Below are 22,102 nucleotides of genomic sequence, written 5' to 3' on the forward strand. Positions count from 1 at the left end.
AGAAAAGTGAGCAGACTGTGCAGGGCTGCGGTGTCCTGACAGAAGCGGGAAATAGTGTGATACGAGATCGGAGAGTTAGCAAGACCCAGATCGTGGAGGAAGCTGTGGGAATGGCAAGGAATTTGGATTTTATTCTCAGCTCTCAGGGAACCATCATGCACTTAAAGTGACACACCCAAGGTGGAAACTCTAACTCTGAAAGACAAGAGTGAACACAGGGTGATGAGAACGAAGGCCCTTTCCTGGTGCAGGGAAAAGACAGTGATGACTGCAGCCCTGGGCTTGGCATGGAGCTGGAGAGAAGTGCATGGATTCGAGAAACATTCTGGAGGTAGGATCAGTATGACGTGGTGAGCAATTGGTTGTTGGAGAGGAGAAAAAGAAAGGAAACAAGAAATACTTTTAGGGCTTTGGTTTGGCCAAGGAGTTCATTATTTCGGATCATGGTGCTAGTGTGGGAATAAACAGCTCTAAATTTGACTCCGTAGGAGGGAGCCACCAAGAGCTCTGTGATTCTGTAAGGTGTTTAGGTATGACATGGTGGGCAAAGGGACATTACCCCACACATGTTAGAGGGCCGAGGGGAGACAATAATTAGAGGAAGGTTCTCCTAGCTGCACATGGAAGGATTTAGAATGAGGGAAGCAGTGGCCATAGAAGTCCAGCTGAATATACAGCTGACCCTTGAATAACGCAGGGGTTAGGGTTGTCGACCTCACACACAGTTGAAAGTCTGTGTTTTGACTTCCCAAAAACCTTACTTATAGCTATTGTTGACCTGAATCCTTACTGATAACATAGACAGTCTATTAACACATATTATTGGGGGCAGGGCCAGCCCCCAGGGTACCTGGAATTTCTCTCCCTTGATCCTGCTGGGTTGAGACATTCCCTAAACCAGCTGTGTATTAATATCGGAAGTAGAGGTGGGCACAGCTGGAACGCTTCTTTCTTAAGAGAGGGTGGGGTACTTCTCCATAAGGCATCTCGATTGGAATCACTATCACTGTTTTGAATTCACATAAACTGTCTGAAAAACAACAACAAAAAATCAAATATACATTATTTACTGTATTCTTCCACTAAAGTAAGGTAGAAAACAGCAAGTGTTATTTTAAAACTCCTAAGGGAAGATTTACAGTACAGTGCTATAAAAACTTCACATCTTAGTGGACCCAAGCAGTTCAGCCCCATGTTGTTCAAGGGTCAACTATAATCCATTCATCATGGCATGAGTTAATAAGAGCCTGGACTAGGAGGTAAGGAAATAGAGAAGACCAATCCAACGTGAGATAAAGCACAGACAGAGATGAGGCAAGATTGGGTAGAAAATGGAATAGAAACTGAAGAAGATGACTCTGAGATTAATAATAATAATAATAATAATGTTAGTACATTAGTAATAAATGATAACTCATAATTAGTGAATAATAAAAAGAAAGTAGGAATGGAGGCTTGTTAAGGGAAGAACACATGGAATTTAACACAACAGATTATACACCTTAGGAAAAACAGAGATTATAGGGTAAAGTAGAAGTTGGCATAGTTCAGTCACCATGACTGTGGTCCTGAGGTGAGGTCGGTGAGGTCATCAGTGTGTTCATATATACTGATGTTAATGTAGTTCTGTCTTATTTCATTAGCTTTGCTTTATAAGTACTCACATCTGTCCGGTTCACTGATTATTACCTCCTGGTTTACAAGTTTAGCTTGGAACAAAGGGGACTTGGGAGGAGGGTGAGCAGTTCATAGCATGCCAGCTGTCCTCAGGTTTCACGCAAGAGGGATTAGATTTACTGTGCATTCAGTTTAGCAATAGTTTGTTGATTTCCTGTTATGTATTAGGCACTTTACCAAGTCCTAGAGATACAAAGATGACAGTAACTATGGGCCCAGGAGTCCCAGGCTTGGAAACACGTACCAGTGAGCAGAGTTATGAGTGCCATAGTGGAAGGCCGTAGAAGACCCCGATGCTAGAGTGAGTGATTGACTAGGGGCAAGGTGTGTGGAAGAAGTAATGGGTGGGTTTGCATTTAAGATATGTTTTAAAGACTGAACAGGAACTTACCCTGGAAATGAGATGGGCCAGAGCACTGCTGGCAGAAGGAGCAGCATTTGCACAGCAGAGGTTCCTCAGGTGTTAAAGCCGTGTTGGTGATTGCTGCGGAAGTACCGGAACTGGATTACTAGTGCAGCAGTTTGGCATTGCTGGTGTGTTAAGGGCATAGGACACTACTGAAAGTCCGATTTGAGTGTGGAAAGGGAGGCAGAAGCCAGGTTACATGAACCTAAACTCATGTATGGGACAATTTTAGGAGATGGTAGGGGCTTTCATACAAGGAAGAATGAGCTAATGTTTAGAACTGACACTCTAGAACAGTATCATGCTGTGGTGGGAAGAGCTTTAGACTTGAAGTCAGATAGGTCAAGTTTTCCTTTATTTGTCCCTTTGTTCATGCATTCATTCAACCAGTATGTATTAATGCCTGTGACTTGCCTGGTACAGTCGGGACTGGGGTTAGAGTGCAAAACAAGACAGAGTAGATTATAAATAACAATTAGTGAATAAGAAAAGGCGATTCAAACTACGCAGTGTGACATGAGGCACAGTTTACTGGGCTAGGGCATACTTGGGGCTGAGCTTCTGCTGTAGACTGGGTGGATAGGAAGACCTCTTTGAGAGAGCCACATTTAAGCGCTTGTAAAATGTCAAGAAGCCAGTAGGGTAAAGGTCTGGGAGCAGAACCTTCCATGCCAAGGAAAAGCGAAGGTTCTAAGGCTTGAATGAATTAGATATGGTATATATGTGGTATATAATCAGGTCAGAGAGGTGAGCAGGGGCTTCAGTATGATCTGGCAGACTTTGGGCTTTCTAAATGGATTTTATTCTAAAGAGATTTCCTGTAGAGAATAATTTCAGCATTTGGAAGTTCCTTCTAGCTGCTCTGCCAAGAATGGATTTTAGAGAGCAAGACTGGTATCAGGAAGACAAGTGAAAGGGCCCTATGGGGAGATGTAGAAGGAGCTTGAACTAGTACAGTAGCAGTACAGATGGGGACAAGTGGATATGGGACATATTTTGCAGTGAGAGCAGACATTCTTGCTACTACATCAGAATATGGGGGAGAAGAAAAAGAAAGGCTTCAAGAAGGAGCAATTAATTGGATGGTAATGTCCAGGGGTTTGCTGGTAAACGTTCAACAACTGACTCTAGGGGAAAAAAAATGTGTTTTTGTATACCTTATAATTTTATTAAATGAAGGATGTATAGCACACAATTTACAAATAATAATAAAATATACACAGAATGCTTTTGTTGCTTTTTGCTGAAGTCGTGTATCCGTAGCCAGCCTACCATTGTAGTTCACACACAAGTTCCCACATGGATATATTCATTTACATTAACAAGTTAGGACAACGGTAATGCAAGGGAGACACAAGGAAGAGCTTCACACTCCTTTGTCAGTGAGGTCAGCGGGACGGGATTTTGAGCCAGATAATAGTTTTTGAATACTGAACTTCTATTTCTTCATTTGTGTGTGTGAGTGTGTGAGTGTGCATGTGTATGTGCATGCTACTTGGAGTGTAACTGCACAATGTAAAGTTTAATCTGTATTATTAGCATTTTATTTTCTCCACCGTTTTTTTGAGACTGGACATTACATCCAAAAAAAAAAAAGCAACAAACTTTAGGAAAACAAACGAAAGCTGAAAGTAAATATTTTTGGCTTTTGGGCCAAGGACAATATGTAAACAAATGGATGTGGCTATATTGCAAAACAACTTTGCAGACACAGCCATCCATCCTATGGGTTCATCGTTTGCCTGCACCTAGCCTAGGCAGCCTTCAAAATAACATCAAGGCCTGGCTTGCATTTACTGATTCCTGTAATGTTAATACTCCCACTATAACCAATTTTAAGCTACTAAGATGACCTCACTCAGCATCAAGTTCTTGTCTACACAGTCTGCCTTCTTGGGTATAAGTTTCCTCATCATTTCTGTGTTTCATATAGAGTCTGGATTCACAGTTATTGGGTTGTGATAAAAGGCTGTAGCTTTTGAACCTGGTAGGGTTCTATAAATAAATGTATATTCTTAGTTCCCAAACCTTGGAGATCCTGGTTTACTAGGTCTGGAATGGGCCTCAGGCACTTGTTTGTTTTTCAGGTTCCTTAAGTGATTCTGATGCCATTGGGCTATGATCTATAATTTAGGAATTCCTAGAATAAAGAGATACTGCGTTAAATGACCTCACCACTTTTGTCACAACAGTAACGCATCTGGACTTTTGACAATTAATGTATTTTAACAGTGTGAAGGTACTCAGCAGCACAAAGGTTTCTTACATTTCTTTTGTCTTCATGTTTTTATTGTCTTTCCCCTTTCTTGGGCATGTTTCAAAACTTCTTATTCTGGGAAGCTAATCTTGATTTTAAAGTATTCTTTCTAAAGCATTTTAACTTTTTTCCTCATACCTGAACTGTGTCCATTACTGGCCACAAAGATGATCTGTGCTGTGCATCTACGCATTTCTGTAAGATTTAAATTCTGTTGGGTTTAGGAAGTCTTATTTCCCCAACTTTTATATGGCTGGAATTAAAGTTGCAGGATTTATCTAGCTAATGATCTCAACATAAGAATTTATGGGACTAAGTCACACAATTTTTTTTTGTAACAGGGCATTACTTGTTGGAATTACAAAACAAACTTTTATTTGGTTTCCCCACTTTAAGATTTATTATCTAGTATTTTTTTGCTTGAATTGTTTATTATCCATAACTGTTTCAGTAGCTTCCTTGTTTATATTCTTGAAAATGCACAACATACAAAAGGAGTATATTAACTTAAAAGTTTTCCTAACTCTATCTTTTTATGATTTGAAGATAATTTATGTTGAAAAATAGTGATGAGAAATATATTTAATGTAGTGATACTTCTTATTGAAAATAATGAGATTAAGTAGATACATGATTGTCATAACTCTAAAGGAAAACTTTAGAAACAAAGTATTTTTTTTCAAGTTTTTGCATTGTGGTTGCTTTAAAGTATATACTGACATCCTCTGCTGGTGTGATCAGATTTCTTCCACTATTGTATTCATAAACTGATAACTCAAGACTTAGTTATTTGCATCAGGTCTTTTACAGTTGTTATGCCTGTGTTTGTCTAATTAATGTCAGACATAAATATGTTTCCTTGTATGTAGCTGAATAATGTTTCCAGCGCACATGCCAAAAATTATTATTCTCCTTTTAGTAAGAGGTAGAAATGCACTAACTCCAAAATCTAAACCCCTTGGTACTTGATGGAGAAAAATATTATTCAAAAATACTTAAATATATTGCAAAGTACATGAATTGATAGTTTACAGTTAGTTTTGTGAATAAGTTAGATTTTCCCTCCATTTTACTCTTTAGCTAGATGAAAACAATGTAAGATACCTTATGATTGAAGTGAAGACAGACTGTGTATGAGAACTATTCCCATATCCCCGCATACTTCTTATGGAAACAATGTTACTTGATTTTGTTTATAATAAATTTTGTTTAGTGAATAAGGTAAATGAATGCTCACATCAGTTCCTTTGTGAATATGAGAAACATTTGCTATAGATGTAGTGATGATATTTTCCAAATGTGGATTCAGAATACCCATTCTTGATGAAGGATTCATGAAATATGAAAGATATATTTTATTTAGTATTAATGTATTTGCCTGTGTTATTGAAAAGAACCAAATTAGTTGAAATCAAGGCTAGGCTAGGTAATCCCCAACATATAGTCACCGTAACACTAAAGAAAAAAAGAAACCTGCCAGAAAAAGAAAAAAAGATTGACTATTATTTGCATTGTGGTTGGTTGATAAGAAATGAATATTCATATATAATGTTCTTATTCTGTTGCCAAATGGCAATAACATTCCCTTCAACTCCTCTCAGTATTTTTCACTTCTAATACCTTAAAACACTTAACCAAACAAAACACATTAAGCTCTAAAGAATGTTATTTTAACAAAATTTCACTGAAGAAGTTCATTTGATCATTCACTCAGCCATCAAATGGTCATTTCTTGCACGGAAAACAAGAAACAACTGAGAATAAGGTTAAGAAAGGAGTTTTGGAATAGAGAGGCAGTCACTGAAGAGGACCTTTTAAATCACATGAAGGAAAAGAAAACATTGCATCCTGTAGAGATCCTGTAAAGGAGCGCCGTCTACACTTAACAGTTGCCAACTTGCCTTGTGGGTGACTCCACATGCAGCCACTTCCCAGACGAGATCATTCTTTGCATTCTGAGCATTACCATCTTTTTCTTTAAGAGCAGAACAAAACAAAACAAAACAACAACCCAAACACTGGGAAGACCATCACTCATTTGGAAACACTGAACCACAGAAGGAGAATGAAATGCCTTAACCCACAGCCTGTTAATGTCTACTTCCAGGAAGACTAAGCTCCTTTCATCTAATCCCCCCTGTTTCTCAAGTCTTGGGACCCCTCTTATTTTAGCTCTGCTAGTCCTGTCTGTGTTTCAGTATTTTCACTGCTACTGTGGCCTTTGATTTCCAAACTCTACTTTCTGCCTCCAGGGAACCTCTTCCTCCCACCTTTCCCTATAATGTTTGTTCCCAGCCTTTTGAATCATGGGGCTGTGCTCACCCTGTATCCTTGGGGTTTAACACGGGGCTTATGACATAATTAATGAAAGGTTATGAAAACCTTCTTTAGTTAATAGAAAGTGGGATGCTGGCCCAGGATCTTCAAAGACCTCAAAAGTAGAAAACAATTTTACTACTGTCATTCATATGTTATAACATAGGTGTGATAGGTATAATCCCTTCTATATTCCTGTAGTTAGTTCTACTCTGTATTTTTATAGTGATTTTTTACCTCTTCAAAGCAGCTTTACATCTTTTGTTTCATTGGATTTCAATCCCACATGCCTGTGAAGAGTACAGGACAGTTATTATTCTTCATTGGAGCAAAGATGTCATCTCTGAGGTGGAGATTAAATGATTTTCTTTGTCTCTGTCCATGAGTGACAGGGCTGTGACTAGAATCTTCACTGTAGTTCCATATGAAATGGAGTATAAATATTCTTTCTGAAATATACTTACTTATATATGTAGAACTATGTATTCAAAAATTGCATATATATTAAAAATAAAATGTGTATTCAAAAATAGAATAAATATGCACATAAACATATAAACACACATATATGTGTAAATTTATGTCCCATATGTTCCATGTGTATATACATAAATATATATAAAAATAAATGTATATATATATATGTGTGTATATATAGTTTCCCTGTAAAAATGTAGCAGTGTGGAGGGATGTTCCTTTTTGCCTTAAGGGTTTCATACAGACACTCACAGTCTTGTGCATGTTATTCAGACTTGAAAAAGCTATGGTTCCAAAGATTGTTTGCAAGTTACTAGTAAGAAATCTTTCTTGTACTCACTTTACTTTGATAGATGGTTTTTTTCACAGATCACTTGAACTTGCTACTATGTTACATGTCTGACTGAGAGGGGATGAGGAAAATGAAAGCACATAAGTAATTATACAATCAGCCCTAAGACTCCTGAACTGAAAGAGCCGTGTAGCCCGAGGGAATCACCTCCAGCTTGGGGCCAGAACAGGTTCCTTTACCTGATCACTACTTCCTGCCCTAATGAAGTTTTCCTTCTTTTCTTCAGCAGAATGAGGAGCATGTCTGGTGCTCTAGATAGAGTCAGGATGTGGCCTATTTATTTACATTAATGGGGGGAGGAAGAAATGTAGAGGCCCAAGAGATACAGTCTTGTTTAGAACAACTGTTAATATAATGATTTATCTGGCAGAATTATCCCACAATCATTTGTCCCCAAAGAGACTAATTAGGGAGTATGCTTTGAAAGCTTGTTGCCGACTACTACTCAAGCTAGTACGGTCTCAGGCCTCTAGGAGTGCAGTGGCTTCCGTGAAAATATATTAGCAGCATGGAGCCAAATGCAGAAAACAGATGCCTTGCTGATCGTGCATAAAACACCAGGACAGGGTCAGCCACAGGCTAAACGATTAGTTAGCTGATGTTTGTGTCTGACAACCTCCAACTTCTTTTATTAGTCTCCTTCTCTGCTTTCATGGTATCACTTTCCTATTCTCTCATGCTCTCTAATTGCCCAGAGCCTCTGTGTAGACTTGCCTGTGTTGGCAGTGCACCGTGCTCTGAACCTCATGATTTCTCACAGCCATCAAAGCCTCCTCTCATGTAGACTATCAGGTTGAAATACAACCTCAAAGTATTTTATACTCAGGTGTACCAAAGAATTAGTGCAAGGAATTAGGATATATGAGGATGGTTCAGTGTGGTCGGTCTCCCTACGCCCCTGTCTTCCGTTTTTCCTTCCTCCCTCCCTCCCTTCCTTCCTTCCTCTCTCCCTCCCTCCCTCCCTTTCTCCCATCCTCTCTCTCTTCCTTCCTTTTTTCCTTTTGTTTGATAGGAAAAAAATATTTTAGTAAAAAGTGTATCATGATGGTGAATCAATCAGAAAAACGGTATCAAAGTTATTTTATGTAGTTTGGGCTATATGTCAATAACAGCAACCAACAAATCTCAGTGGCTTAAGGGGACAAGGTTTGCTTCTTATTCCAAATTGGGTCATCAAGGTTCTCTGATCCCTGTAGTCATTCAGGCACTGAGGGACCCAGGCTGGGGAGCAACCACCATTTCAAACATCACCGGCTGCTATGATAAGTGTACCAAACAGAAGAAATCTCTATAAGAATGCACATCATCCATGAATGCTTTGAGCAGAATGTGACACATCTTGAAGGATCCTGGACAGAGAGAAACAATAGTAACTGACCTCATTGTCATTCATCTTTTACCCTCAATAACTACCACAATACTGGGCATAGCAAAGACAGTAAATGTTTATTAAAATGAAATTATTTCCGGAGATTCTGGTTTCTGTTGGGTTTATTTTGGTCTGTCTTAGACTAAATAAAAAATAGAACCCATGAAGTCAAGTCTGGAGGCCTCCAGACCCAGTCTAGTGGCCCTGAGATACCAAAGGTAAGAAGAATCCTTTGAATCTATCTGAGAATAGAATTCCAGAGTAAGTCATTCTCAACCTTGTTAATTTCATGAATATCATCTTCTGTCTGATAATTCAAGGAAATTGCTCCATATAGTTATCCCTTTTCTACTTCTTTGCATGGATATTATGCAATGAATCTTTTTTGACTGACTTATATGTTGATAGCCATGGGTTATGGCCAATTTTTAGAGTCTTAAGTATCATAGAGATGAAGAATACAGCATTTTCCACAAAACAATCACTTTTTTGTGTGGCTGTATGGTGGAGTTTATTAAACGTGCATTTCAACTGTATAAATTCAGCCACACACACACACACACACACACAGAAAAAATAGAGAAAGGAAAGAAATATGTATATAGCCCAGGCATTTCAGCATGCCATTGTATTCACTGAGATTTTGCCTCAAAGGGGTAAGATGAAAACCTTACGTTTGGGTCTCAGGTGAATTTGACTCCCAGTGACTGCAGGTCAGCCTATTGCATGTATTCCTAATATTCAAATCCGTGGCCAAGCATTTTTCTGTACAACTTGGCTGCTAAGTGTATGCCAACTGCTTCATCTGGCACTCACCCAGAGACCAGCGATTTCTTCCGATGCTAGAGGAAAAACCGGCTCTGTTGGGGCTGTGAGGTGGTATATTTGTATCTGACAGGATGTGACTTTGTGTGCTTTTTGTCTAAGGCCAACTTTAGGGTCTAACATCCCCGGTAGCATGAGACTTCACAGCATTCTTGTTCTTCAGAAAATAAGACCTCATCAGTGAAGATACTTTGCTTTCTGTAGTCTTCCTATTTTATTTTCATCAAAGTATCATGTTCAGGCTGCTGTTTCCATGTGTGGGTCCCGAGTTACGCTGAAGCCGATGTGCCCACTGGAAGACGAAATGTGCCCTCAAAGAGCATGTGTGTTCCTTTTGTGAGTCCCAAGCCCGTTAACCTGGGTTCTCCATTCCTTTCTCCAGAGTGCCTACCGCATGTTTACAAACAATACGTGTTTGAAGCACATGATCACCAAAGTCCGGCGGGACACCCACCACTTTGAACGCTACCAGCATAACCGAGATCTTGTGGGATTCCTCAATATGTTCGCCAACAAACAGCTGGAGCTGCCCAGGGGCTGGGAAATGAAACACGACCACCAGGGCAAGGTACTGTGGGGGAGTTGCCGTGTGGAGGCTGCCGAGTGACCGCCGCCTGCTCGTGGCTCTGCCGTGAAGGGAGAGCTGAAAGCCTCTGAGGTGAAACCTTCCATGTCTGGGTTCCAGTGAAACCTGGACTAACAGGTTGTTACCACAGCAGTTACACGCTGTTCTGAAATAGTGTGGGGAGCCGACAGGTGTGAGGACATTTGTCTGGCAAAATACTCCTTTTTGCCTGCATATCCTTCTACCTTTAATCTCCATTTTCTGCTAATCAGAGAGAAGATTCCTTAGGCGGTGACACTTCCTTCTCCTTAGTTATACAGCTTGTGTTATGGATAGTTCATTTAAAAGTCGTGGTATTGTTTGCAGAGGGTGGCTAGGAGGTCAGTAAGCAACTGCACGAGGTGTGTCTCTGAGGCCTCAGTGATGTTGGTTTGGAACCCTGATGTTGTTCTATGGAACAAGACTCACGGATTAGTTTATTTATGATGAGAAATGCATAAATGTGTCACACAGGCCAGAGGAATCACGTCTGCACTCTCTTTATAGACAGATGAACCGGAAAGCTGGGTTATGATCAGGAAGTTGTTATAAGTAAGAAGCAGAATGAGAAAGTCAGTAATTTTTATAAGGTATGTTTCTCAGCTAAGACTATTTGTTTAACTCTGGTTTAGTACCTGCTATGAGCCACAAACTGTTCAAGATATATTTAAGCTCCTTGCAACAGCTGCGTAAGGCAATGATTATTATCGCTGCCGCTCACAGATACGAGGCCTCAGGTCCAGAATGGTTTGGTGACTTGTCCAGTGTCAGAGAGGGCAAGTGACCAAACTGTGCTCTAACCCAGGCAGTCTGGCGCAAGCGTTCGTGCTCTTAACCAATATCCTCCCCATGTATTGAGTAACCAGCCTCAGTTTCCCTGTCTGTAAAAAGACATGAAATACCTGACTTGGAGGATGGAGAGGATTAAAATGACACGGCATTTACAGCATTTACCCGTGCTTCTCTCACTCACTCCACAAGTGCTTGTAGAGCAGCTAAGCAAAGCTGGTGAGCCAGCTGTTTCACAGGACTGCCATTCTCATGGAAAGAGACAGAAATCAACAAGTAGCGTTCCAAGTGTTGATTAATGTTGTGATTTAAACATCAGGGGGTGGCGTCTAGAGAAAGACAGGAGTGGAGAACTATTTTATACGGGGTGGCCAGGGAATGCCTCACAGGTACCGCTATATGTGAACAGAGACGCAAGCAAAGTAAAGAGTAAACCATATAAGGGAAAGAGCATTCAAAGCAAATGAAATGTTTAAGGTACTCAATAAACGCCATCCTCCCTCAAGGTACCTTCTAGCAACAATACCACAGTAGCCTCGTATTCACTTGAACTCAGCTTCCAGCTAGCTCATCTGAGAACTTACAACCTATCCAAATAGACGTTGCAAAGACCACGTGCTTTAATGCATGGGAGGAGCCCTCAGACTCATTGAAACTATTGACTTGATTAGTAGAAATTTAAAAAATAAACCTATCATTCCCAGCCAAGAGAAGATTAGAAGTCTCAAGCATGAAATTTAGACTAGATGAAAGAGAATAGATTTGTGATTATGTCTCTGGCAGGGAAGCCTTTCCAGGACACAAGGAAGCTGGAGGCAGGGCCACCTGGCATTTCCTGTAGTCTCTCCTCCCAGAGAAGATGTCACGTTGCTGGTGCTAAGTTTGGTTCAGCAGCCTGAGAGCCCAATGTTTAAACCTTCTACTGAATGGAAGAGCATAGATTGTCCAAGTAAAGACTTTGGGAAATACTGATGGTGTTATATCTGGGTATAAAAGAGCAGTTACCATATCAGGAATTCAGATCTGTTCTCAGCTCGGACAAGATGTCTCCTGTGTAATGAGGAGTTGCACTCATTAGAGAGCCATGGGTCCAGGGAAAGCCCAAGTTGAGATAATGCTGCCATATATTTCTAAGACTTAACTTGCTAAGTCATTTTGTATCCTTCCCTGAAGGAGATCAGGAGCTTGCTTATGCACAGTGGGGCCACCCCTTCTTGCCAGTCGTAACTTGCCAGACACACTTCAGGGGAGAGCTGCTTGTTAGTAATCCCCAGACCTTGAGAAAAGTTTAAGAAGAGTTACGATGTGGTCTTAAGAACAAGTTCTGTCTCTTAGTCTTTATAAAAGTTTCCATAGTTAAACAGAGGTAAACATTATCTCAGCTTTGTGGGTAACACAACTATCCATTTTATTCCCTGAAGGGTTCAGACTTATTTGGGAATTCAAGCTTAAGTTGTAGGAATTGTAAAGAACCTTGAGTGTGGGCTGGAAAATCGTTTATCTCACAGTCTACTGGCGGCTTTGCATTTGAACGCTGTTTGGCATGAAAAATATAGAAGGACCCTCAGCCTTGTGAACAAAATGGATTATCAGACAAGCCTGAAAGCTTATGACATTAGCCTGATCTCTCTGCTTTGTGGAGTAGGACTTTAGTTTTAAGTTGGACACCTTAACTGTAGCAGGTCTATCTCCCTGTGATTCTTCCCACCTTCCTTTATAAATGACTGGCTTCCAGTAAACTGAAATAACTTCAAAGAACATTTGGGAGATGTTTGGCTGCACTGCGTTTGAGTGCATTTTAAATGTCATGGCTTTTATCCTTCAAGGTAGTTAATAGGTTTTTTTCTAGCCCTCAAATTTTCACACCCCTCCCCCTTTTCTCCTCCCAAGATTTCATTAAATGCTACACTACCTATAGTGTAGTATTGGTTTCAGGAGTAGAACCCAGTGATTCGTCACTTACACATAACACCCGGGGCTCATCCCAACCAGTGCCCTCCTTAATGCCCATCCCCCATTTAGCCCATCCCCCTACCTTCCTCCCCTCCTGCAACCTTCAGTTTATTCTCTGTCATTCTCAGTCTCACATGGTTTGCCTCCCTCTCTGTTTTTATCTTATTTTATTTTTCCTTCCCTTGCCCTGTGTTCATTTGTTTTGTTTCTTAAATTCCACATGTGAGTGAAATCAAATGGTATTTTTCTTTCTCTGACTGACATATTTCGCCTAGCATGATGCCCTCTAGTCCCCCTTTTTAATGAATTGCTTGGCTTCCAGACATTTAAAGGGAGTAAACTTTTCCCCCACTTAATATTAATAAAACTATTAAATATTACTGCAAAGTTTACTTTACTTACCACCGTGATTACTGGTTTTTAGAACTGACATGGAATAGGGTATCCAAATCCTCATCTACATGAAAGGAAGTGCTTCTCAAGGGGCGTGTTCTCGAATTTAACTCTTCAGACTTACAAAATATGGCTCCATCTTCTCTTCTCAGATGCAACATTTTCTTTTTGTGTTTTCATTTCTCATCATTCAGCACATATTCACATCCGTCTGACAGCCTCGTATGTGCATGCCCCTGTGATGGCAGTGATGAAAGGTAGCAGTGCAGCGTTAGGCAGTGTGTAGTGCCGACTGTGGGCTAGACACTCTTGTAAGCACCCAGGTTAGTTCCTTTCACATTCATAGCGGCCTTGTAGATAGCTGCTATTTTTATCCATATTTTGAAGACTTGGAAGCTAAAGCAGAGCATGCTTAAGTGTACTGACCAAGATCCCAAAATTTATAAGCAATTGCACTGAATTTGAACACGGGCAGTTCAGCTCCCGAGTCTGTACTCTTAGTCTGCCTTTCACCCGTGAGCAGGGAGAATGGATGTCTTCTAACAAAGGAGCATAGGATTTCCTACCACCATCAAGGAGGTGGGGGCTTTCAGATGAATCACTGAAGGGCAGCATATAGTGTGAGCTGCTCTTTGCAATCTGGGCATAAGCGATCAGTCCTTTCTTGTATCCGCGCATTATTTCCCTTGTATTGTTTTCATGACATCTGCATCCGTCTCATGCTATAGTCGTTAACGTGTTTTATCTCCCCGAACAGATGATCCCTTTCGTGAGGGTTCTTTTATTTATTTTTAATTACCCTCTCTTCCACCTCAGTGCCTCTTACATAGAAGGTTCTCAAAACAAGTTTGATGTATGAATGAAACTTGTCACCTGTCGTTTACCAGTTTATAGTAATTTCTACTTTGGACACATGAAGACTCCCTCCCCACTTCCTCCTCTTTCTGTGCTTCTGCCAGAAATAGTTTCTAGATTTGCCCCATTTGACCTCTCTTAATGCCTATGATGCCTTGGATCTTTCACCATATTGTTTAAACAAGGTGGTGATTATGCTTACACTGGGCTTTAATAGTCTTCAGTTTTGGGAGAGACTTTTTTCTGATTACTTGAGGCCAAGGATTTGAATGGGGTGAAATTCATAGGATTCTAGATCTGGTATGCTTTTTTGGGAAGTTTGAGGGTGAATCCTGTCTTTGACTCACAGAAAAGAATAGAAAAAAATATTGTTTAATTATTAATTAAAGAATAAGAACAATATCAGCTTTGCCAGGTGAGATAATGATGGTGGTGATAGTGATGACAGTGATGATGATGACCTTGACACTGATGATAACAATGATACCCACACTCATTATACTCATCTCACATGCCAGGCACTTTACTAGGTACTCTCCTATGGATTATCTTATTTGCATTTCATGGCAACTTATGAGGTGGCTATTATTATCATCCATATTTTATTGAAATTTGGGGATGGTAAATAATGCGTATAATCTTAGCAAACAAGTGAGAAATCAGGAGTCAAATGCTAGCAGTGTGACTTAAACACTGTTCTCTACTGGATGGATTATCTTTGGAAATGAGAGATCTTTTATTGAAGGTTCAAGACCAAAGGCTGGGGTTACCAGTATCCTTCAAGTCTGAGACACATATGTATGTCCCGATTAGGTCACAGGTATTCTAGCAGAGAGCACACCACCAGAGACATACATGGCTTCATGCTTAAATACCATTGATTTCTTACGCTAGGGGTAAGATAGGATAGGACATCATCATCATCATAGGATAATGAAATATAATAATAATCGTTTATTAGATGCAAGGCTCTATGTTAGGGATATTATATTAGCTCATTTAACTTTCACAATAACCCTGTGGAATAGGTTTTACTATAGAGGAAGAAACTAAGGCTCAAAGAGATTAGGTGTGTAAGTTAACTCTTGGATACAAGCCCATGTCTTTCTGTATACAAGGCCTGTAACAGTTTTTTTTATAAATGATTAGTCTAGACCTCACTGGCCACTAACCACCTCACTAACATGAAGTAAGTCATTTATATTTACGGGATCTGAATTTCCTTATCTCTACATACACACTTTTCATGTGCTTAGTGGTCATTTGTGTATCTTCTTCGGAAATTTTTAAGTTCAAATTCTTTGCCCATTTTTAATTGGATTATTTATCTTTGTATTATTGAATTATACGAGTTCTTTGAAGAGTATATTCTGAATGCTAGTCCCTTATCAGATAAATGGTTTGCACATATTTTCTTTTATTCTTTGAGTTGTCTGTTGACTGTCTTGATGGTATTATTTATAACACAGAATTTTAAATTTTGATATAGTCCAATTTATTTGTACTTTTTGTTGTTGTTGCTCATGCTTTTAATGTCATATCTAAGAAAACATTACCTAACCCAAGATGACAAAAATTTACTCCTGTGTTTTCTTCTAAGAGTTTTATAGTTTTAGCTCTTACATTTAGGTCTAGGATCCATTCTGAGTTAATTTTTTGCATGGTGTGAGGTCAAGGGTTCAATTTCATTTTTTGCCTGTGAACATCTAGGTCCTAGCATCATTTATTGAAAAGACTATTCTTTCTCATTGATATCATTAGTGGTTAGGAAAGTGAAAATCAAATTACAGTGAGACACCACTACAGACCCACTTGATAGGCTTTCAAAAGACAAATCTAGAAAATAATGTTGACAAGGATGTGGAGAATTAGAGCCCTCATATACTGCTGGTGGGAATGTACAACACAGCCACTTTGGAAACAATTTGACAGTTTCTAAAAAAATGTTCTGCAAAGAGTTGCCACATGATCCAGAAATTCCACAATTATATATATACCCAAGAGAAATGAAAATACACTTCCTTCTATAAAACTTGTACACAGATGTCTCATAGTAGCATTATTTAATAACCAAAGGGCGGAAACAACCCAAATGACCATCAGTTGATAAATGGGTAAATAAATTTGGTAGATTCATACAATGGAATATTATTTGACAATGCAAAGGAATGAATGAATGATACACCATGGGTAAGCCTTGAAAATGTTTGCCATGTGAAAGAAACTGTCACAAAAGATCACATATCATATGATTCCATTTATATGAGATGAGCAGAATAGGCAAATCTATAGAGATGGAAAGTGGATTGGTGGTTTCCTTGAGTTGGAGGTGCAATTGGAAGTGAATGCTATTGGGTATGGGATTTCTTTGGGGAGGAGAATGTGTTCTCAGATTATGGCAATGTTTGTACAATCCAGTGTACATACTAAAAAACAGTGAGTTGTACACTTTAAATTGATGAAGTAATTTTATGTATCTGAATTATATTTCAGTTAAAATGTTTAAAAAGTTAATGGGTTGGATTAGAGCCAGGCCAAAATTCCCTTTTGAGGTCTAGATTCTATAAATCCCTTGATTCTTTGGATTTGAAGTTGAGACAATATGGTTCAAAAACTAGATTTAACATGAAATGTGTAATGCCTTTCTTTCTGCTTTTAATTCCATTTGGATGGGTCTCTTGTTCAAAATTCTATTATGTTTTAATCAGTATTTTGTTTCATTACTTGATTTCTTAATTACTTTGATTCTGTAATGGTAGGACTGGCAACTAAGCCAAGTTTTATTTTATGCAAGATCATCCTTATGAAACTGTGATCAACATCTGTGTTTATTTGTTGTCTCTAAGGCCTAGAATTTTCACCTAACATATAGAACACATTTTGACTTGCCTCATTTGGAAATGAAACATAAACAAAGAAAGCAGGCCAATATATTAAAAAAATTCTGCTTGCTTCTTTTAATTTTTAAATTTTAATATACTCTCAGGAGTGTGAAAACCAAGGGTAGTTTGGGATCTGGATACAGTATCAATATAAATGTTTTATATTTTTGCAAGAAATGTGCACCAATGGTAGTAAAATGTGACTTGTGTAAATGCTTCTGGTTCTTGGCTGGATATGATCATTAGTATATGCTCATGGGGATAATATATCTGGAAGATAAATATGCACTTTAGTAAGAAAAACCAAATGCTATTTAACCTAGGAACTAACTTACTTTCTTCCCTTCTCTCTCCTCTCCTCTATCTTCTCTCTTTTTCTCTCTTTATTCTCATTGTTGATTTGATGGATTTGAGACAATAATGCTGTAGTGGGGTCAGGATTTCTGGATCCATTGCTATCTGATCTGACCTCTGTGAACCTCAGTTTTCTGAGTGAGGATTAGTCACCTGTCCTTTCCAGCTCGTGGGGCTGGAAGTAACAGATAGTTTCATCAATTTAGAATTTTATGAAAATGATAAAGATTTGTTGTTAATGGACAAATCCTTGCTCTAATACAAAATATACAATGGTTTTATAGAGAAAATACTGCAGGATTAGTATAGGGTCCATTTCTCCTCTTAACGTATTGCTGATTTTCTGTACCCGTGATGGTCCAATAGAATGGTTTCTTCAGGAGGTGTCTGGCTTCAGCTCAGGTCATGATCTCACAGTTCATGGGTTTGAGCCCCGCGTCAGTCTCTGTACTGACAGCTTAGAGCCTGGAGTCTGCTTCAGATTCTGTGTTCCTCTCTCTCTGCCCCTCCCCTCCTCATGATCTGTCGCTCTCTGTCTTTCAAAAATAAATAAATGTTTAAAAAAATTAAAAAAGAGAGAATGGTTTCTTCAAAGTAGGGTCTCTTTTGCTATTGCTTTTTGTTGTCCGTGTTGTTGATGAGCACTGCAGGGTAGTGCTTTCAGATGTTTGCTCCTATCTTAAAACAACTCAGAGCCATCTCTTTCTCTACCTTTCTCTACCATGGTTATTGTGTGTTGTGGTTCAGTCTGGTTGATCTCTCTCTCTCTCTGTCTTTGTCTCTGTCTCTCTGTCTCTGTCTCTGTCTCTGTCTCTCTCTCTCTCTCTCTCACACACACACACACACACACACACACACACACACACAAGAGCTAATGATATAAGTTCTTAAAGAATGTTTTAATGTTTATTTATTTTTGAGTCAGAGAGAGACAAAGCATGAGCAAGGGAAGGGGCGGAGAGACACACACAGAACTCAAAGCAAGCTCCAGGCTCTGAGCTGTCAGCACAGAGGCTGACATGGGGCTCGAACTCACAGAGTGTGAAATCATGACCTGAGCCAAAGTCAGACGCTCAACCGACTGAGCCACCTAGGCGCCCCTTAATGATGTAAGTTCTAATCCAAAACCTGGCAGGCTCAAGACCAAAAAGCACTAATATCCAATTCAAAGAGGCAGATGAATTTGCCTCTTCTCAGCCTTTTGTTCTATTTGAGTTTTTCAGTTGATTGGATGAGGTCTGCCCACATGAGAGAGGACAATATGCTTAACTCTGTGTACTGATTCGAATGTTAATCTCATCCAGAAACACACTCACAGACACATGCTGAAGTGTTTGGCCAAAGGTCTGGGTACTGGTAGCCCAATAAAACTGATGTATAAAGTGAACCATCACAGACCCATGTCAGTGGAGTATTATCAGTAGAATCTCTATTGCAGAGGGGTAAGGATAACAGAGAGAAAGGCAAAATGGCATGGGTAATTAGAAAAATACCATAAAATTTATTATTTCTTTTTTCTAATGTTCATTTATTTATTTTGAAAAAGAGAGCACGTGAGTAGGGAGGGACAGTGGGGTGATGGAGAATCCCAAGTAGGCTCCCCACTGTCAGCAGAGAGCCCGAGGAGGTGCTCAGTCTCACAGACTTCGAGATCATGGCTTGAGCTGAAATCAAGAGTCAGATGCTCAACTGACTAAGCCACCCCAGGCACCCCGCTTATTATTTCTTAAGTTCACACAATGAGCTTATCATTTGGTTTAGTTTTTAGAAAAGAATGTTATTTTTTTATTCCCTTCCTGATGTTAAATACGGAATAACCTTTTTCCCCTCCCTTTTGGCTTTGTATTCAAAAACAGAATAACACAATGTTTTACCCAGATTAGTTGAAATACTAAGAAACTTGGAACTTCACAAATAATATATCATAAGCTTTCTTTTTTTTAAATAAAATATAAAATGCTAACCATTTTTTCTTTAAGGTGAAATGCCTTCTCCCATATTTTCTTGTGTTTTTTCCTACAAAAACCATCTGGTGTATCTCCCAGCTAAAATTGACATCCATTTCTATATCCAAGCTTGGTAACTCTAGAGCTTTGTGACTTTGGATGTCAGGTTGGGGGTTTGAGTAGCAGATTGGTCCAAATAACCAAGTTAGATGGCCATGGCAAATGATAGTTATGGTTATGAGGATAGATTTTTTAGAAGAGAACAAATATTTGTACAGTGAAAGTTACCGTAGTTTGAGCCTACTTCTCATTTTACCGGACTGTAATAGTCTCTGTGGCTGTAGAAGTTTCCCCTGTGATGACAGAGATTTTGATTGTATCCCACAAGAAGCTAAGAGCCACAGTTTACTGGGTCAGGTTCATCTCAGTGAGTAAAATGCAACTTAATATTTGGAAGTCTCAAGTGAGCTCGTAAAATATCTCAGCAGGATAAGTTCTAAACTTTGAAAAATATGCTTTTTTGTTAGTTTGATGACTACAATTGTTATTTTTGTGGCACATCTCTTTAATTGCTTTGAAATAATACCTCTTTGTGATGGCTACCTGGTTTAATAACCTGAAGTTATACAACAATCCAGGTGGAAATGGAATTAAACTCAAAATTTGTAAATAGCATGTGGTTTTAAAATGATATGCTGATTTTAAGGGGGTAGAAAGGTGTTAAATTAAATAATAAGTCACATAAATACACATAGAAGGCAATGGGAAAGAATATTTCTAGGATAATGTACCTTTTTGAGTGAGAGAATAGACCAGAATTCAGTTTCATGAGTGTATTTCTGAGTAAAATGCTAGACTCATGGAGTCTTGAAGGAATTATCCAACTATGGAGATGGCCTTTGTTTTTTATTTTTAAATAGTTATCTTAATGACTTGCACTGGATATTTTTTATAAAATATAATATGCTATTTTAAACTTATGGCCTTGACTTTTTGCTCCACCTAAAATGGGCTGATTTGGAGAACTTCACCTCAGTCTTCTACAGTGACGTGCTGGTAACTGTTAAAAAACCCAGCTCTCCAGGGGAATTGTGGAGAAAGGCTGATCTGTAGACTTTGCCATTTTCCATGAGGTGAATTCCCGCACTAACACCAATTTCAGGCTGTAGCATATTCCCCTCAAATCTCACAATCAGCTCTCGCGAGCTGGTCACGCCATCCCAGCATATCACTGGTTCTCCTGATATATTTCCAACACCTAAGCACCACCACTTCCAACATGTAAAATACTCTTTAGCTAACATTTTACATCTAAAGTGTTGGGCATATTGTACTTTTCCACCTCTGCTAACTGACCGCTGTTTCCAGAACTCTAGCCCAAGCACCATAGATTCCTGTTTTGTTTCCTCACGACTTTAGGTGTCTGATCATAGCAGTTTAACAAAATAACCTTCTTTAACTTATTTTGTGACCAATACAGATGTCAAGAAATATTTGGCATCACTCCTTCCTTCAGAGGACCAAGTAATGGAAAACATTAGCATGACTATTTTTTACTTACAATAAACTGTATCAATCAACCTTTTCATTTCTCCTCTTGCTAAGAGTTCTGTTGGGAAATAATACAGAGAAAATAATAGCATGTTTATTCCTAATAATTGGATAAATACTAGGGAGGGAGCCAAGAGCTCAGAAGAGATTTATATTTTGGAAGGGAGAGAATATGTAAGTATGATCTTCATAAAAATTGAAGTAATTACAATTAAGTGTTCTTTGAGTATTTCTAAGACTTTGTAGAGTTGAGAAGCCAGAAGTAAGAACAGATTCAGTATGCAATACGTCTTATTTATAAATTGTTGTTCTTTTATTGTTTCCCTTGTATATATACATCTTCTTTATCCATCCGTCAATGGGCACGCAGATTGTTTCCATATTTTGCTGCTGTCAATAATGGTATAACAAACATGAGGATGAATTAGTGTTTCCATTTTCTTTGGATAGATACTCAGAAGTGGAATTGCTCGTTCATATGGTACTTCTATTTTTAATTTTTGAGGAAACTTCATATTGTTTTCCACAATGGTTGTGCCAGTTTACATTCTCACCAACAATGCACAAGGCTTCTAGTTTTCTCCACATCCTCGCCAACACTTGTTATTTCTTGTCTTTTTGATATAGGCATTCTGACTAGTGTGAAATGATTTTGCGTTGTTGTTTTGATTTGTATTTCACTGATGATTAGTGATATTGAGTTACTTTTCATGTGCATGTTGTCCATCTGTATGTCTTCTTTGGAAAAAATTATCTATTTAAATCCTCTGCCCATATTTTAATCAGATTGTTTTTGTTTTTGTTATTGAGCCATATGAATTCTATATATATTTTGGATATTAATCCTTACTGGATATATGATTTACAAATATATTCTCCTATTCAGTAGGTTGCCTTTTTATTTTCTGGATGATTTTCTCTGATGTGCAGAAGCTTTTTAGTTTGATGCAGTGTAATTTGTGTGTGTGTGTGAGTGTGTATGTGTGTGTGTGTCTGTCTGTCTGTGTGCGTGTGCCTTTGCTGTCATTATCTCTGAAATCAGATCCAAAAAGATATCATAAGAATGATGTTAGGAAACTTACTACCTATGTCTTTT

At 38.8% G+C, this 22,102-nt stretch overlaps 1 protein-coding gene across 1 annotated transcript in view; it reads left to right on the top strand.

The window, feature by feature from the left end:
- Positions 1-22,102, top strand: part of HECW2 (HECT, C2 and WW domain containing E3 ubiquitin protein ligase 2) — a 221,801-nt gene that overhangs the window by 115,964 nt on the left and 83,735 nt on the right. The window contains exon 13 of the mRNA XM_029934189.1: positions 10,062-10,247. Coding sequence (XP_029790049.1) covers positions 10,062-10,247 — 186 coding nt within the window. The remainder of the gene's footprint in view (positions 1-10,061; positions 10,248-22,102) is intronic.

The sequence above is a fragment of the Suricata suricatta genome, chromosome 3 (genome assembly GCF_006229205.1).
Source record: "Suricata suricatta isolate VVHF042 chromosome 3, meerkat_22Aug2017_6uvM2_HiC, whole genome shotgun sequence".
In the NCBI taxonomy this organism is placed as follows: domain Eukaryota; kingdom Metazoa; phylum Chordata; class Mammalia; order Carnivora; family Herpestidae; genus Suricata; species Suricata suricatta.